At 38.7% G+C, this 20,061-nt stretch overlaps 1 protein-coding gene across 3 annotated transcripts in view; it reads right to left on the bottom strand.

The window, feature by feature from the left end:
- The window catches only part of AMPH (amphiphysin), a 253,826-nt gene that overhangs the window by 150,838 nt on the left and 82,927 nt on the right, over positions 1-20,061 (bottom strand). For all 3 annotated transcript variants that reach the window (XM_025380451.1, XM_025380452.1, XM_025380453.1), the window contains exon 2: positions 11,467-11,547. In XM_025380451.1, the coding sequence (XP_025236236.1) occupies positions 11,467-11,547 (81 nt within the window). The remainder of the gene's footprint in view (positions 1-11,466; positions 11,548-20,061) is intronic.

Raw genomic sequence — 20,061 nt, 5'->3', positions numbered from 1 at the left:
ACCAGGAGTGAGGGCAGAGATAACAACATTTTGCAAAATGATTGTACAACGTCACAATACTCAAAAATGTTACCATTGAGCAGAATGCTAATTAATAAGTTTAAAAGGAATTCAAAATAATTCACAATGTAGCAAGCATCAGAGTAATAGCTGATTTAAAGAAGAAGCATTAGTGGATAAAACTAGTAGGTGACAGTTTGATGAGAAACAGGACATTTACAGTCTCAAACTAATCCCCGCAAAATATTTATTAATATTACTCATTAAATATTTATTAATTTTAATAGAGAAAATACTTATGTATTAACTCTATACTAGAGATACCTGGCAGATATCATCTTATCTTACTAGAGATACCTGGCATATCATCTGTTGAGCTGTGTCATCACAAAGTGATAAAAGTTAACATCACTAGCAGTGGCACAAATAAACATGATGTGTGTTCTGACAGCATACACTGGGCATCACTTACTTTTGTAGTAACCTTCCCAGAAGCTAATTATTAACATGAAGCTAATTATGAGAAAAGTATCAGGCAAATCCAGAGTGAGGGACACTCTACAAATAAACACTGGGCAGTACTAAAAAATGTCAAGATCATGCAAGGCAAGAGAACGCTGAAACATTCTTCCAAGAGAGTTAGTTTAAAGAAACTAATGAAACCTGACAACTAGGGGCAACACATGACCCTGTATTGCATACAGGCTCTTTAAAAAATACAATTAGGGCATATGTTGCAAACATTTTCTCTGGGCCTCTAACTTGTCTTTTCATCGTCTTCCGCACAGCAAAAGTTTTGTCATAGGCAAAATTTGAGGATCTGTGAATTAGACAGTAATGTGGGATCAATGGCAATTCACTGACTTTGACAGAAGGAACTATGGCTGTGTAGGATAGTGTTGTTTTTGGATACTAATGGATGGATGTATACATGGATGCAGGCATGGAGGCATGGATGCATCCATGTTTAGATAGAATGATAAAGTAATTGGGAAGTCTAGGTGAATGGTACATAGCAGTTCTGTATACTATTATTATAGCTTTTTGTAAGGTTAAAATTACTTCTAAATTTAAAATATACAAAATAAAATTGGGAAATTTTATTAAAATATGAATTTAATCTTTTCTTGAAAATCTGATGTACCAACGTGGAGCCCACATCCTCCTGTGACTTGTGTGCACTGGAGTTGACAGCTGCTTCAGCACAGTCCTCACCACTCCTTACTGTTTTATACCTTGTCTACTTAGCTTGTTTATGTTCCCTGACCCATCTCAGCAAGAACATGAATCTGTGGCTTCTGCCTTCAAGTGTGTTTGTTCTGACAGAGGTAGTGAGGCAGTATGCTTTTCTAGGTAAGCCTGTGAAAGGGGATATATTTTAATTGACGTTATAATGATGTAATTATGGAATCATTTGCAGTTGTGTGTGTGTATATATGTAGTTGTGTGTATATATACACAATTATATATATATATAATCTATATACTATACACAATTATATATATATATAACTATATACAGTTGTGTATATATGTGTTGTGTGTGTGTGTGTATATATATATAGTGAGAGAGAGAGAGAGACTTTGCATCCTGTACTCAGTCTTCCTTGACAGCAACATTTTGTAAAACTATTGTACAATGTCACAACATAGATGCGATCTACCCATCTTATTCAGCTTCTCCCAGTTTTACCCATATTATTTGTGCTTGTGTGCGTGTGCATGTGTTTAGTTTTATGCAATTTTACCACATGTGTAGGTTCATGTATCCATCACCACAGTCAGAATACAGAACTTTCTAGTCAGGACAAGAATCCCTCGTATTGACTTTTTATAACCACATCCACCCCAACCCCCATCACTCATTCTTGGCAATCACCAAACTTTACTCCACTTCTGCAATTCTGCCATGCCAAAAGAGTTACGTAAGTGGAATCCTACAGTATACAACCTTTTAGAATTGGATTTTTTCACTCAGAATAATTCCCTGGAGATTCAAGCAGGCTTGGGTGTGTGGCCATAGTTATTTCTTTTTCATTGTTTACTAGTATTCCATAGTATGGATATACTCCAGTTTGTTTAACTATTCACCCCTTGAAGGCCATCTGGGGTGTTGCCAATTTGGAGCTACTATAAATAAAGCTGCTATGAGCATTTGTGAACAATTTTTTTGTGAGAACATAAGTTTTCATTTCTATGGGATAAATGTATAAGAGTGCAGTTGTTGGATTGTATGGTATACATGTCTAATTTTTTAAGAAATAGCCAGACTGTTTCCCACAGTGGCTATGAGTCATTTCACATAATGTATGAGTGATTCAGTTTCTCCAAATCCTTGCCAGCATTTAGCACTGTCACTAGTTTTTATTTTAGCCATCCTGAGAGGTGTATGGTGATTTCTTGTGTGGTTTTAATTTGCATTTCTCTGATGGTTAAATACGTGTTAAAATTTTTTTCATATTATTCTTTGCCAGCCACATATCTACTGCAATGAAATATCTATCCATGGTTCCTTTTTTTTTTTTTTTTTTTTTTTTCCTGAGACAGAATCTCACTCCGTCACCCAGGCTAGACTGCAGTGGCATGATCTCAGCTCACTGCAACCTCTGCCTCCAGGGTTCAAGCAACTCTTCCCCCTTAGCCTCAGTAGCTGGGACTACAGGCACCCACCACCATGCCCGGCTATTTTTATTTATTTATTTATTTTCGGTAGAGACGGAGTTTCGTCATGTTAACTGGGTTGGTTTAGACCTCCTGACCTCAAGTGATCCACCTGCTTCAGCCTCCCAAAGTTCTAGGATTACAGGCATGAGCCACTGCACCCGGCCGCTATTCATATTTTTTGCCCATTTTCTAATGGAACTGTTTAAATTTTTTTACTATGCAGTTTTAAGAGTTTCTTTTACGTATTCCGGATACTAGTCCTTTCTTGGATATGTAGTTTGCAAATATTTTCTCCCAGTACATAGCTTGTCTTTTCATTCTCTTAACAGCTCTTTTGCAAAGGAAGTTTTTTTTTTTTTTTTTTTTTTTTTTTGAGACGGAGTCTCGCTCTGTCGCCCAGGCTGGAGTGCAGTGGCCGGATCTCAGCTCACTGCAAGCTCAGCCTCCCAGGTTCATGCCATTCTCCTGCCTCAGCCTCCCGAGTAGCTGGGACTACAGGCGCCCGCCACCTCGCCCGGCTAGTTTTTTGTATTTTTTTAGTAGATACGGGGTTTCACCGTGTCATCCAGGATGGTCTCGATCTCCTGACCTCGTGATCCGCCCGTCTCGGCCTCCCAAAGTGCTGGGATTACAGGCTTGAGCCACCGCGCCCGGCCGCAAAGGAAGTTTTTAATTTGCATGAGGTCCAATTTATCACATTTTCCTCTTTTGTATTGTGCTTTTGGTAGCAAATCTAAGAACTCTTTGCCTAACCCTAGATCCCAAAGATTTTCTCCTATTTTTCCCAAAAGTTTTAAAGCTTTATGTTTTATATTTAAGTTCTTGATCTATTTTAGGTTAATTTTGTATAAGGGTTAGTTTTAGGTCAAAGTTCATCTTTTTGGCCTCTGGATGCCAATTACTATGGCATTATCTGTTGAAAGGTTATCTTTCTTCCATTCAATTGCTTTTAAACCTTTGTCAAAAATCAGTTGAGCATATTTGTGTGGGTCTATTTCTTGGTCACCTATTCTGTTCTATTAATCTACATGTCTATCCCTCTGGCAATACAATGTCTTGATTATTTTACCTATGTAGTAGGTCTTAATATTTGAGTAGAATTTTTCCTCCTACTTTGTCTTTGTCACTGTTTTAATTATGATAGGGCCTGTGCATTTCCATATAAATTTTAGAATAAGTTTATCTATGATCATAAAACTATGTGCTATAGAAATTTCAAGGAATTGCATTAAACCTATAGGTTAATTTAGTGAGAACTGACATGTTCACTGTGTTGAGTCTTCAAATCCATGAATATAGTATATCTTTCCAAGTATTCAGTTCTTTTTTATGTATTTCAGTAGTATTTTATAATTTTAAGCATATAGATCCTCTATGTGTTTTGTTTAGTGTGTACATACATATTTCATTTTCTTTGGAGTGACTATAAATGTTGTGTTTTTAATTTTGATTTCCACATGTTCACTATTAGTATATAGAAATGTGATTGATACTTATGTGTTGATCTTATATCTTGTGACCTCACTGAACTCATTTATTTGTTACAGTAGTATTTTGGTTGATGTCTTGGGATTTTCTATGTACATAATTACGTCATCTGCAGATAAAATGAGTGTAATTTCTTTATAAGCTGTACGCCTTTTGTTTCCTTTCATTTTCCTTCTTGTACTGGCTAGGACTTCCATTTCTACACTGCATAGCATTGGCGAGAATGGACATCCCTGCCTTGTTTCCAATTTTTGGAGAAAAGCATTCAGTCTGTTACCATTAATTGTATTAGCTGTAGGTTTCTTTGTAGATGTTCTTTACTGAGATGAGTAATTCTCTTCTATTCATAACTTGCTGAGCATTTTTATTGTGGAATAGGTGTTGAATTTTGTCACAATTTTTTTCTACATCAATTGATATAATCATATGATATTTTTCCTTACCCTGTTTATATGGTAAATTACATTGATTGATTTTGGAATGTTAAACCAGTCTCACATATCCTGAATAAATCCTACTTGGCAAAGTTGTGTAATTCTTTTTATACATTGTTAGACTTCATTTGCTGATATTTGAAGGATTCTTATATGTAACTTCATGAGACATGTTGGTCTGCAGTTTTCTCTTTTTATACTACTCTTGTCTGGTTTTGGTATCAAGGTAATACAGCCCACATAAAATCAGTTGAGAAGTGCTCCCTCCTCTTCTATTTTCTGAAAAAGATTATGTAAAATTGATATTAATTCTTTAAATGCTAGAATTTTCCAGTGAAACTATCAGAGGGTGTGGAAATTTTTTTCAGATTTTAAATCACAAATCCACTTTCTTTAATACTTATTAAACTATTCAAATTGTCTACTTCACCTTGATTAAGTTTTGGTAGTTTGTGATTGTAAAGGAATTGATCCCTTGTGGTTGTCGAATCTGCAGTGTAACGTTGCTCATAGAATTCCCTTATTATCCTTTAGATGGCTACAGAAGCTATAGTAATAGCCTTTGTTTCATTTCTGATGTGGGTAATTTGTGTCTTTTTTCTTCCTGTCAGTCCTGCTAGAGGTTTATTAATTTTATTGATTGTTTTCAAAGAATCAGCCTTTTGTTTCATTTATTTTCTCTGTTGTTTCCCTGTTTTCAGTTTCAATGATTTCTGTTCTTTTTTATTTCCTTCCTTCTGCTTGCTTTGGGTTTATTTTCTTCCCTTTCAAGTTTCTTGAGGTAGGAAATTAGATTATTGATTTGAGACCTTTCCTTGTTTCTAATGTAAGCATTTAATGCTATAAATTTCCCTTCCAGCATTGCCTCGGCACTTCAGGACCAGACACTTTCATTTCCAAGGCCTTGTATTCGCCAAACCTGATTTCCCAGATAATCATTTTTTTTTCCCCAGGACCCTACGTCCAGAGTTCTAATACTTTCTATAACTTCCCCTATTAAACCAGACTATCTTAAAAGAGCTTCATGAAACTCCTTCTCATCAAGGTGTGAGCAGGGACATTCATTTCTTAACAGGGCATCCAGCCGCCCAGCTCTACAACCTTGGAAGGAAGCGAGCTCCATCACTGCACTCAAAAATCATGGCTGTTAAATATCAGATCATCTTAGTTTATTTGATCTGTGCAGATCGCAGATAATCCAGAACATAGCCACCAAATCTTTATCCATATTTATAATAGACACTAAAAATAGACATCAAACATAGAATTAGAATTTTTAAGGACAAACCAGAGGAAACACTTGTAAAAATTTGCATGAATAGATACAATGCATTGGTCCTCAATGTGTTGTCCCCGGACCAGCATCACTGGCATCACTTAGGAACTTGTCAGATATGCAGATTCTCAGGCCTTGCCCCAGACATCACTTGCATTGAAGTCACCTGGAAGGCATTGGTACAGCACAGGCTGCTAGGTGCGACCTGCTGTACCAACACCTTCTAGGTAACTTCAATGCAGCTAATGTTTGAAAAACACTGCTCTGGAGGGCACAAAACTTGCCAACTTAGGTTCTTATTCAGAATCCAGAAGGTCTAGTAACCTGACAGGATGCTGTGTAGGCCAAATGAGGCTCTCCACATTGCCATTTGGAATTGGATCATTATTTGAAACAGATCTTATGGGATCACATTTAATCAAGGCAGTAGCTATATCACAAGACAGTCAAGATTAATATTTAATGAAAGGTAGATACATTAATATACTAACATCATGGTTATCTGTGGCAAAAATAAATGTTCTAAGGTATATACTAGGCCTCTCTGCTCAAACAAATTGCAAAAAGCTTCTTAAGGTAAGTATAAGTTTTCATAAATTAAAATTTTATCCACATATTAACATATATACAGTGGCAGTATACCTTTATTTTACATTCTTTCTTAAAACTTCTAAAATTTTTCTCTTTAGTCATTTATATGTACATATACTAGGTTCTTGAAAATGTCATGAAACTGCTTACAAAAATACATACCATATACAACATCTCTTCCATCCCAGAAATAAAAACGTACTCTAGGAATGCATTCAAAGTGATAATTTCTGCCACTCGTTCAGCTTCAAGTTTAGCAAGTATTTGTTAAGTTTACTTGCAAAGCACTAGCTCCCATGGAAATAAAAACATGAAAGCAATAAAACAGGATCCGCGTGCCCAAGAGGGGTGAGTTCAGTGTAAGGAGAAGACATGGCCCAGCTTTAAACAGCTGCTAGAGCATCCTACTCATGGGAGGCTGGTCTGAATTCTCACCACTGGAGAGGACTTCAAGGTCCCAGGGTTTCTTCTCTTATTGGATCATATTACACAAAAGTTAGCCCATCACTCAGTCATGGCCAGGAGGAGCCACACAACACTGCTATGGTATTTCAACGAGGGAATGGAAGCCTATGGAGATGCCAGAAGGAGAATCAAAGCTCTCTTTCCTTTATTTGAACTATTGTTCTTAGACGGGACCTAGATGAGGGTGCTCACACCTGCACTCACTAAAATGTGACCAAATAGTTGGTTATCTAGACTCAACCAGCCCTCAATGTATCATCTTTTAATTAGCACACTTGCCACAGGTGCAGCATCTTACTGGGCGAGTTTATTAGCAGGAAGGAGGGAAAGAAACCAAGGACCTTCCTCCCACAGGGGACCTTTTTTTCTGCTCATTAACAGACCTGTCAGCAGAAAACCGGTAGAACTGAAAGCAGGTGATGTTCACACCAGTCAATTTTGCTACTTGTTAGCAGCTTTCATAACAGACGGAAAATAGAACAGGGAAGAAAGGCCCTCTGAGGAAATGAAATCAGATTTTGTTCTTTCTGCTGGATTTCTACAATCCTTGCTCTCCTTAGCATGCATTGTCATGGAAAATTCCAAGTTCTCTGTAGAAGAGTTCATTCTATTCCCTAATGCACTACTCCTAATTACTTCCTCCCTCCTTCCCTCCTTCCCTTCCTCCCTTCTTCCCTTCCTCCCTTCCGAAATGAGTTCTCACCGTGTTGCCCAGACTGCAGTGCAGAGGCTATTCACAGGTGTGGAGTTTTGACCTGCTCCATTTTCAACCTGGGCAGGTTCACCCCTACTTAGACAACCTGGTGGTTCCCTGCTCCTGGGAGGTCACCATATTGATGCTGAAATTAGTACGGGCACCCAATCAGCATAGCACATGACAACCCAGGACTCCTGGGCTCAAGTGATCCTCCAGCTTCAGCCTGCTGAGTAGCTGGAACTACAGGCATGTATCACAGTGCCAGGCTCTCCTTGTTTTAATTAAGTAGTTTATGAAACGTGGACCACAAAAGCAACAGCAATTGGGAGTCCAATGGACAAAAGAAAGTATGTACAGACCCTTTATCGATGCTCTCAGCCTCACACAAACCATGTTAAAGGAAAAGAAGTTTGAGATCAAAAGGAAAACTTAGGGTTGGGATAAAATAAAGCATAGCCCCAAGCCAGAGTTCAAACACAGACCTTTCAGCCACTTTTGTTTCCAACATGAACAAGCAAGGAATATATCAATAACTACAAGGATCTTATGATTTTGTAAAAGGAAACTAAAAGCAAGATAATCGAACCCCCATAAATGTTTGAATAATTCTAGAACATCCTAGAATGGTCTACTTCTTTATTAAGCACTACTTGAGTGTGGTCAGGGGACTATAATACAATGCACAAATCCAAATATGGTTTCATTTTATACTATCAATAGTATCTTTTGGGATATAAAATATATATACTCATAGAAAAAATGTGGAATCTAGGTTTCCTAGGTTAGATAATGCCTTTAGAGTATGTAGCCTTTAGATAATACTTTCTCTTCAGATTACTGATTCACCATCACATTAATACTAAGAATAATAGACCTTGCAGATGTAACCATAATCTTGGCAGATCCTTCCTTCTAGGTTAATGTTTCTACATAAGCACCACTCCTTTTTCAGCACACGCAACACATACAAATTGATCACCAATACATATTGGGGGTAAGAGGATTCTTCTCTCGGTAGAGTATTAATAAAATCAGCCTTCGGCTACACTTCTCAACCTTTAATATGTTTCAAAAGAAAATAAGTAAATCCCTCCCCTTCTCTTCCTTCTATCCTCCTTCCCTTTCTCCTTGTCTCTCTCTTGTATAAAAACAGGGGTAAGGCACTCTCCTTTCTCACTCCACTATAATGATTATAAACTTTCTGATAAAAAAATATCAAAATGAAATATGAAAATGCAAGATGTTTTAGATGCAAAAATGTTTTCAAAGTGAACCAAATGGGGTCAAGAAACTCCCTGAGAAATAACATTTCCTAGATTTATAGTCTATTTGCCTTCCTTTTATGAAATAGGATTGCTTATTCAAATTTCCCCAAGTTTTGAAGTTTCACACAGGTTTTAAATACTGCTAATATTCTTGGGAGAACTAAGGTGGTAATCTTCACGGGTGCTAATATACTATGCCCCATAACATTTGAAAATGAATATTGTATGTAGTGACCAAAACACATAGCAGGACAGCAGTTTAAAGTCACCCCATTCTGCTGCTCCTAGTGGCACAGATCATTCTGCCAATGTAGTTGATGATTTAATCAATGGCACATTTCTCTAGTACCTTCTGGTACCTTCGACAAAAAACAATCCTCACCTGGGGCAGTCAAGAAAGCTGAAAAAAAAAATGAAAATTCACTGTAATCAGAAAATGCAAAGTGCTTCCGGGCATGAGTGCATTACTAAACCTGATGCTTCCAAAGTTAACCTTCTGGGGTGCTAACAACATCAAAGTGCCATAGAAGTGATAGAGAAAAACTCCAAGAGCAAAGAATCAATTAGCTCCATGGGGATACACCAGACAGGAAAACAAGGTTTCGAAGGGTACAATGTGAATCCATAGGTAGGGAAAACTGTAAACATGAATCACTTCTTCAGTCTAAATCCAATCTTTTAGAGCAGACATTTGGGATTGCCTGCAAAGTCACAGGGCACTGATGGACAAGTTTGTGTATGGGAAGTTCTTGTGATCCAAGACAATGATCTATTTGAGAGTTACCCACATGCAGAAGATGTGTGAAAAATCACCAGATGAGAACAGAAGTTGATTTGGAGACCCTTTCTCCTGGAGGAGAGTAGGAGAGTGCTTATTCTGTGGGCCCAAGTCCAATATTTCCCTAGGAATTCTCTTTCCTACCTTTATTAAGCCAAAGCTCTCTGTAATATTTGTTCATTTGGCCATGATCAGTTTTTCTCTCTGTTACTGTTTGTTCTCCAGCTCCCCTCTCCCTTTTCTCATGTTCAGATAGAATATGTTTGATATCCCATTCATGGTAAACTGACTACCTATAACATCTGCCAACCCTTAGTCTTGGGATGAAACTGGAGACATTCAGGAATGTGTTTTGGCAAAAGTGATCTACCTGGCTCCATACCTGCTGAAATGTATAATCCCTCTTGGCGAGGAAAAGAAATAGAATGTCTTGGTGAGAGAAACAGCAGGAACCCTGATACACAAATGGAAGAAAGAAACCTCCAAGGTCAGGAGCAAAGGGGGCAAAATAAAACCTGTGATGATTTCCCATTGTTGGTGTCATCCCTGAGGCCATAATTCCTTATGTGGACACTGGTAGCTCCAATGACAGCAGGAAAATAAATCCATGTCCTTATATTGTTCCCCACATAATTAGACATTATAATGCCCAAACCCCATTTCCCAAGGCCTTCTCAGCCTTCCTTCTTCCCACCCCATCTCTAAGATGATCTCTAGATTTGAGGCTTCTAACCTCAGACAGCCCCACTCCTATCTTCCCCTCCCCAGCCCTTATGTGTGTTACCGAAAGAGAGATATTCTAGCCAATTATCCAAGCATTAGAGATCAAGACGTAGTTTAAAAATAGTTTCTATATTCACATGTCTGTTAAACACATACACTAAAGGAACAAACATCACAATCTGTTTCTCAACCTTTTTTTTTTCATTGTCACCTTCCCAAGGAGTCTTTTAAGACGTTTTTTCCTAATTACACCACCTGTAAAATTTTAATATCATAAGTATACTATATATCTGTTTATCTAATGTATGTTTATCTTTGCTTTACACACTGAAAAAGTTTTCTTCACCCACCAAGAACCAATTTTCAGCCCCTTAGGGAAGGTATTAGTATACTTCCTGTTGCGAATGCATGCTCTTGAAGCATGCAACAATTAAGGTTATTTTACCAGAAGTGTTAAACTCCTGCTTTTCTAATGTTCAATGAAATATAAATCTTCAGAAACACCAGCATTCCTATAGACCAGTCATCTGTATTAAAGTGGTCCAAGACTGGGCCTGGTAGCTCACACCTATAATCCCAATACTTTGGGAGGCCGAGGTGGGTGGATCGCTTGAGTCCAGGAGTTCAAGACTATCCTAGGCAACATGGTGAAACCCCATCTCCACTAAAAACACACAAAAAATAGCCACATGTGATGGTGTACACCTGTAATCCCGGCTACTCAGGAGGCTGAGGTGGGAAGATCACGTGAGTCCAAGGATGTCGAGGCTGCAGTGAGCCAAAATTGTGTCACTGCACACCAACCTGGGCAATCTGAGTGAGACTCTGTTTCAAAAAATAAAGTATAATAAAAAACTAAAGCAATCCAGGACAGCAGAGTCTTTATCTCCTGGGATTCCAAAATCTACTGTCTATGGCCTTTTCCCATCTTCCATAGGAAATTCTACAGAATTAGCAAGTGTTACTCTCAAGTTAGTGCCAACTCCACCTATTCTTTTTTTAATCTTAATGCATTTTGCTTATATGCTAAGACACAAACACATTTAAACCATTTCCCACTCCAGAAACGAAACAAATGGACTCACTTCTTGCCGTTTGAAGTTCTGGACATATTCTTCGAACTGTTCGTCTTTTGTCTCATCAGCTTTCCCCAGTTTCTGGAGGACCTAATTTGCAAACAAAACAAAATGTTTAATTTAATAATGTTTTAAAAGAAAGATGTGCATTTTCTGTTAATGGAGCAAGGCTGATGTTTTGCTCTGAGGAGTAGAGCAAAAACTATCAGCACTCCTAGTTTTTCTGTTCTGGAAGCATCTTGGCTTGGCAGCTGTGGAGTTGAACAAAAAAAAACTGAATCCCAGTCCTGCCCCTCACAGGCTGTGTGGCTTTGAGCAAGTGTTGTGCTACACTGCACTTATTTCTTTATATAATTGTTTCCTTTAGCAGGCTGTGCATGACTTAGAGACAGAAGCTATGCCTTATTTGTCTTTTTGTCCAAAGCATCTGGCACAATGCTGAATGCATAATTGGTACTCAGCTGCTTGTGAACAGTAGACCAAAGCTGTCTGACTAAAGCATTCATCCACTTCAGTGGTCCCCAACCTTTTTGGCACCAGAGACCAGTTTCATGGAAGATAATTTTTCCACTGATCAGAGGGTGGCGGGGGGAATGGTTTCAGGATGACTGAAGCACACTACATTTATTGTGTACTTTATTTCTATTATTATTATTACATTGTAATATATCATTAAATAATTATACAATTCACCATAATGTAGAATCAGTGGGAACCCTGAGCTTGTTTTCCTGCAACTAGACGGTCCTATCTGGGGGTGATGGGAGACAGTGACAGATCATCAGGCATTATATTCTCACAAGGAGTTTGCAACTTAGATCCCTCGCATGTTCAGTTCACAGTAGGGTTTGCTCTCCTATGAGAACCTAATGCTGCTGTTGATACTGACAGGAGGCGGAGCTCAGGCGGTAATGCTCCCTCGCCTGTTGCTCACCTCCTGCTGTGTGGCTCGGTTCCTCACAGGCCACAAACTGGTACCAGTCCGAGGCCAGGGATTGGGGACCCCTGATCTACTTCATCGGGACAGTATTAGAAGCCAGGATGATGATAAGTTCCATCTCAATCATCTTCTGATACTCCCTTCAACTCAATAAACACTCAAAGAAATCATGGGATACACAGGCCCCATACTAAACAGGGGTCACCCAAAAATATGAAAAAACAAGGCCCCAACACTTGATCCTAAAAAATGTAATTTTTAGCGGAATAGACAAGCCAGGTCCACAAATAACAAATCAAAGATAAGTTAAAGACACAGCATACAGCCTCTTTGGGACAGAGGACATAAGTAACAAATTGTACTTGATGCCTTTAAAAAGTAGGGCAGAAGGAAGATAACTAATATACTTTAGGAATATATGAAGAACTCATTTTCCTGAGTAACAAAATAAATGATACACATCTCTTGCTTTACTAGACATTTTCATAGCTCATATATTTTCCCCAAGATATATTTATAATGTTATATTAATAAATAAACCTAAGTATCAAAGTAGTTACCCAATAAGTCAGAGTCCATGCAGATTCCTTCAAGAGGTAAATTTTCTTTGGAGCAAAAGTAATTATTCTAAATGAAAAATGATTTTTTATTCTATTCTAAAACTAGTTGTTCATAAAATGTGCTAGTATTTCTTCTTTTTCACTGTCATTAACAAAGATATATGTTTTAAATAAAATTGTATACAGATTCACACATGTATTACCAATTGTTCAATATCATTCAATTTCATTTCACAAACCAATACTACATATAAGTAATAGGAAATATGTTATTTTTCATTGTAAATGTATTGTTTTTCAAAAGTTGGAGGAATCTAGTATCATAAATATTTAAAGGACATATAATCACTGTATTAACTAATATTGTCCTGTCACTTATATAAGAGTTTCTTTGAAAGATGGAGTAGAATACACTGCATTTTTGAAGAATTGGGCATTATAACTAGGGAAGAATTGATAAGCATAAGAAACATGAAATTAGGTATATATGTAAAAGGACTATAACTATGTTAAAAAGTTAATAGTGGCTATTTCTGGATGATAAGATTAAGGGTGATCATTATTTTCTTCTTTATAACTTTCTATATTTTCCACAGTTTTCTTAATGTTTAAAGTAACAAGAAAATTCACTAACAATGGTTAAAGTAACAAGAAAAGAGTTTATCATACTATAGAGTTTTTATAAGAAATGTACATACTAGATTTTAGTACAAGTTAAGTGGAGTGTTGGTAGCTGGTTAAAAACTCCCATCAAAAAAAAAAAAAACTCCCATCAAAAATATTGACAAGAAAATTAATATAAACTGAAAAATAAGACTTCCACAGGCAACCATGAAGGACCTATATCTGATTGAGTGGCTCACATGTAAGATAACGGTATTAATAGTGCCTACTTCACAGTGTTGTATGAAACCACCAAGGATACACACGGAAATACCAAGCTATGATGACCAGCGTATAGTTAATGCTCAATAAAGAATATCTATTATTTATAGATATTTTTATCTAACCCCACTGAACGTCACCAGTTTATAAGCTTATACTGAGAAAAAGCCAGAGAAAATGTTGAAAATTTTACATGACCAGAATCAGGATTCACAAAAGACCTTCTTTAACAAGATGAAATTCAACAAGGATAAAATTTAGGACAAAAACATAACTGTACTAGCACCAGATTTATTATTCAACTTTCAACCAAAATGCAACAAGACAGATGTTAGGAATGGGTGGTTTCCATCCTTAAGTAGAAGTAAGGGATGACTTTAACAGACAGTCAATATGAGCCAATGAAGTGATGTTGCTGCCAAAGCATCTAATGTAATCTCAGTCTGCACTAACAAAGTTTAATAGCTATCAGGAAAGTGGTCCTGGACGCTCTCAGAGGTGAACAAGTTGGTAAACACATAAATACACAGAAAATCTGGAGCCAAAAGAAGGAGCTCTCAAAAAGGCAAAGAGAGTTGATACTACGCGATGAGAAGAACACTTGATATGATTCGGTATATTAGCAGGGAGAAGAGAAGACCCAAGGAAAAGAGCACAGTCATCCTCAAACACTGGAAGGACCATCACAATAAAGAAGGATCAAACTTGCTCTGCCAGAAAGACTCAAAACTCACATCAGTAGGCAAAAAGTGCATGAAAAATTTGTTTTCACAAAAAATTTTCATCATAGTTTTATAGAAATTAAAAATAGTTTATTGCTAGAGTTAATGCGCTCACCATTCTAGAAGTCATATGAGCTTAACCAATAGTTAGGGTCCCAGAGAAGAGACTTACTCATCAAACAGGTAAATAGACTAAGTCACATTTCAAACACAATCTGAGAATCCATAATACATTTATTATGTTAGACATTTTCCCTAGTGAAGAATGCAAATCACAATGGACAGTAGCAAAGAAGAAATCCTCTTCATGTTTACTAAACACTGTGTGTCAAACACTGGGCTAAGGGGCTGCAGGAATAACAGGCTACATTCTAGGGACTGTGATTTTTCAACAGTATTCAAACCCAGGGTTGGAGGTGTGGAACTGAAGTGGACAAGGGTGGCGTGATAGACAGAGGGCAGATTACCGAAAGGCTTAGGCAGCAAGACTCAGAACTTTGATTTTCTCGTACAGACCATGGAGAGCCAATGAAGTGTTTCTCTGGAGGGAGCCACATGGAAAGGTCTGCACTCCTTGGTGACAATGTTAGAGACAGATTAGAAGAAGGCAAGATAGAAATAATGAGACCAATTAAGAGGCTTTTTAATGGTCCAAGCAATAAATGACAGAACTGGAGCTAGGAAACAGATAAATATTTAAGAAATATAATGCACAGTATATAATGGCTTGTGAGATGAAAAGGATGAAGGACAGAGTGAAGGATGACCTCAGATTTCTGCGGGAGAGACTGAGTAGGCATTGATTCCTTCAAACAAATTAGAAATCATTTTGGACATACAGGGTTTGAGACAGCTCTGTGGCATCCAGGTAGAGATATGGTAAATAGCATGATAGGGCCAAGGTTCTGAGAGATGCTCTGAGCTACAGTTAGACTTTGGAAATCACCAGAGTATGGTGACAGTAAAGCTACTACAGTGTATGAAAAAGCCCAGAGAAAATATGATGTACAGAAAGAAATAGGCCAAAGACAGTCCCGAAAAATCATTATTTAAAGAATGGGCAGAGGAGGAGAATCCTTGACAGGAGCCTGGGGACCCAGAGGTATGGTCAAACCAGGAGCAAATTCATAGAAACCAAAGGAGACAGTTTTAATTGCTACAGAGAACTCAAGCAAGTTGAAAAACCAAAAGCCCTGAAAGTGTCCACTGGATTTAGGAACCAGAAGGTCCCTGGGGTCCTTGCCAACGGCTATGAGTGGAATGGCAGTCAGAAGACAGATCACAGTAGATTGAGCAAATAGAAGGAGAGGAATCTGAAGAGCGTGCAGGTACTCTTTCCAGAACTTGGGGGCATAAAGAATCAAAGGAGCAATTCCTGACCCTGTTTCTAGGCCAGAGAGAACTGATCAAAGAAAGGAGGCAAGAGCTATGAGGGTGTCATACGGTAAGAAAAGTTTCAAAGGGGGTGGAAATGGCGGCATCTCAGATTCACCAGAAAGGACCCATCTTGCTCAGGAAGAGGCACAGCCATTCCTCAGAAACAGGCAGGATTTCTGAGAAGGCAGGGAAGATTGCCTGTGTAAAGGCCAAATTGGAAGGAATGCACGCACGACAGATCCATCTCTCCTGTGGGGTAAACGACCAGATCATCTGCTGAGCAGCAGTGGGGTGAGGTCACAGGAAAGGTCCCGAGGAGAGGGGAGTGATTCAGATGTGGAACTGGAAAAGATGAGAACCAGAAACATATAACATGAATTTTAGATGAAATGAAGGCCCCGCTGAGGCAAAGACCATGATGCACAGTTGCCTACATGTAAGCAGTTTTGTGATTTTTCTCCAGCAGCCTCAATGGAGGTGGTAAGATTGATCTGCTATATAGAAAAGATCTTAAGGCACCAAAGGCAGCGAAACCTAGAACTGAGATGACTAAAAACATTTTTTGCCTTGCTCTATGTCACGAGTATTTGACAGTGAGCTGATAATTTAAATGACCTCTCTCATTAACCACTCCTTTGGCAGTGTTGAAAACACCAATTAAACCTGAACAGTGTGGCACTGTTGATATTACAGGAGGATTACTATGTATTTATGTATTTGATATGCAGATTTTGACATCAACATGACACATCTTCCACCTACAGGCAAAAGGAAGAAAGTTCAGTGCCTCGTGCATTTTGGCTTAAGACTTGAATCTTTTCCTTCAAAGATAATTTCATCTACATTGACACTTTAGTATTTTGAAACAGTAAGATTTTTGTTGTTGCTTTTAGTGCTGCTGTTTTTCAAATGCAAAATAATACACTACGTTGAATAAGCTTTTCCAATTCCACTTCCTTTCAGTGAGATTCTGACATATTCTGTTAGGGATGTGTGCTCCTCCTCCAACCCTCACCCCAAGCTTAGAAGTTCTGACCTAGTCCTAAAAGACATCATGACATACGCAAGTAAAAAATTAAATAGGAAGGAAAAGCAGGAATATGGTAACTTGGAATATTTCATCTTAAATCATCTTTCAATCTCTCCTAAGACAGTTAGTTCCTCAGCTTGGGTTGCAAGGTCTCACATTTTCTTCTAGGGCAATTGCCCATGTATAAAGTGCCCAAGTAAAGTCCCTAAAAATTTAGAACTCTTTGATTTGGGCAGTTTCTCCATACTACAAAGCCAAAATTCTGATCAAGTTTCAAGTCTTCATAGTCCAATACAAACTAAATCCTACTATAGTAAGAGAATAATTGCCTTCTCTTACCATTTTAAATTAGGAGTGGAATATTGTGTTGGCAGCTTTCAAAACAGTGACTGGCATTTTAAGTCAAAGATAAATTTCACAATCTTCCATTCCACACAGAAATAACTTCTGTTAATCAGGAGAAAAGATCAAAGAAAAATCAAGCTATGAGAAGGTGTGACCCCAAGCAAAAAAAAATAAAAGCTAGTCCTACAATCAGAAATGGGGCAGCTGAGGAGAGGAAAGACTGCAGGTCACAAAGCAGTTCCAGGCAAAGGCCAGGCATGGTTTGTTACTGAGACAAGAATGACGGCAGGGTTGGCCACCAAGATGCCTTAGTGACATCCATTGGATGAAGTCTCCAACTAGACAAATTTCCAACTCTGGGTTACTCACACTTCCTTGAGCCAGACTCTAAAAGTCAAGAAGAAAATCATACAATTTTATTAGTCTTCTTTAACAAGGAGACACCTCTCTTCACATTTTCTGATCTTACCAAAAAAAAAAAAAAAAGAAGAGCAGATAAAATAATGTGTACATTCTCCATGTTGTTGATCAGGAGTGAACTAAATCAGAAGGCCATGGACTCTTCTGGGCAGGACATGGAGGGGTGGTCTTCCACTTGTGCCCATATCCGGATGATTCATTCATTCATCAGTCCACATACCCACCTATCCATCAAGAGTTCCTATCCTAATCTCACCCTAACACTACAAAGTCCCATAGCTTACGACTGGAGAAGGAAGGTAAGTGCAGGATAGCTGCTTGTCCTAAAGCTTCCTGCTGGGCACGTCCTACACAGTTTCCCAAACTTTAGGGTACTAGTCCTTTGACCTCTTTCTGAGTGTATTTCAGGACTTAAGGAAGCAGATTTAATTTGCCCTAATGTGAGAGGACTGAGATGAAACACTAGAAACGCATCTTTTGCTGTGGTTCATGGGCCTTCGTGGTCCTCACATTGTCCTCCAGCTTCCCCTCTGGGGGATTTATTTCTGTACCATTACGACATCTACTTCTTACCTTGGTAGATTTTAACAGTGCATTAGCCATCACGTCATCAAAGCCTCTGAGGCTGGCATGAGCCTTCCTGCCAATTCTGGGAAACACTTCTGGGAAAGTAAACAATAGATAAGAGAGAATATTCACAGCCTCTGTCCCATCTGAATGGCCTTCAGATTTTAAAAGGTTGAGAATGACATGAAGTAGAGAAATTACATGTCTCATACATGAGTAGGTTTATCCTAAGTGGGACAGAGGCAACTGGGAATTAGAAAACTAGGGAGAAAAGAAAATTTAGTCCCTAGACAGGAACAGAGGTAAGTGAGAAGGGGCCCTAAAAGGCAGTGCAGTGAGCACCCGCCAAGGCTGCTTTCCAATCACACATCTACCTGAAAAGGTACTGTGTTCCAGAATGCTGCTCTCTTCTCTCCTTCCTAATACTTTCAATTTCAGGACATTCAGTCCTCTGACTTCAAGAGGAAAAAAAAAATATTGGTGGGGAAAAACAGCTTGAGGAATATTGACCTGGCAAAGATTTGAGTCCTAGCATCCAAAATGATCCGCTTCTCCAGGAGTTGGTGCCTGCTAGCTCTCCCTCCAGATTGAGTCACCTTGTCCCAGAATCACTTTTTCATGAACCTGATATCCTCAGGATGCAGCCCAGAGTATAATAATTATACCAAAACCCAGTGGGAGTCTGCTAAAGCCTGCGAGTCATCCCATGAGACTCGGATAAAGACCAGATTTTCCTTCTCCAGTGGCCCCATTCACAAACAGAGCACTGTCTCATGTCATTATTGCACAGGATAATGCAATGAATCTCCAACCTCTTTAGATCATGTAAATTAGTCCTCATATTCCTTAGCTAGGCAAAGGGATCCTCCATATACTACCAACCAGATGTTCAAGAGAAAGCTCACATCTGCCACACTGGTAGCAACCAGTCCTACATCAGAGCTGCTGTAAACATACATGGCCGCAGAAGCCAGAGAGGGTTCTACATTTGGGAAATTCACCACAGAACAGGTCTGTTCCTGACTGCTTTATACAGATTCTTCAGGTAGTTTTCATGTCAGTTACCCATTAGACCCATAAAAGATGAGTTAGCAATGTAAAAAACTGATCTCCTGTAATCCCAGCACTTTGGGAGGCCAAGCCAGGAGAATTGCCTGAGCCCAGGAGTCAGAGAACAGCCTGAGCAACATGGCGAGACCTCATCTCTACAAAAATTAAAAAAGAAAAATTGGCTGAGTACAGTAGCTCACACCTGCAATCCCAGCACTTTGGGAGGCTGAGGCAGGCGGATCACGAGGTCAGGAGTTCAAGACCAGCTTGGCCAATCTGGTGAAACCCTGTCTCTACTAAAAATACAAAAATTAGCCAGGCATGGTGGCTCATACCTGTAATCCCAGCTACTTGGGAGGCTGAGGCAGAAGAATCACTTGAACCCAGGAGGCGGAGGCTGCAGTGAGCCGAGATCATGCCACTGCACTGCAGCCTGGGTGACAGAGCAAGACTCCGTCTCAAAAAAAAAAGAAAGAAAGAAAGAAATTAGCCAGGCATGGTGGCATGTGCCTGTGGTCTCAGCTACTTGGGAGGCTGAGGCATGAAGATTGCTTGAACCCAGGAGGTTGAGGCTGCAGTGAGCTATGATCACATTGCTGCACTTCAGCCTGGGTGAGAGATCAAGACCGTTTCCAAAAAATTAAATATGAAAAAATATGAATAATTAAATATGAAAAAACACTGACCTGCCATACAAATATTAAAGAA

Source organism: Theropithecus gelada, chromosome 3 (genome assembly GCF_003255815.1).
Source record: "Theropithecus gelada isolate Dixy chromosome 3, Tgel_1.0, whole genome shotgun sequence".
Taxonomy (NCBI): domain Eukaryota; kingdom Metazoa; phylum Chordata; class Mammalia; order Primates; family Cercopithecidae; genus Theropithecus; species Theropithecus gelada.
The sequence above is the reverse complement of the archived record's forward strand: the minus strand, read 5'-3'. Positions and strand labels throughout refer to the sequence as shown.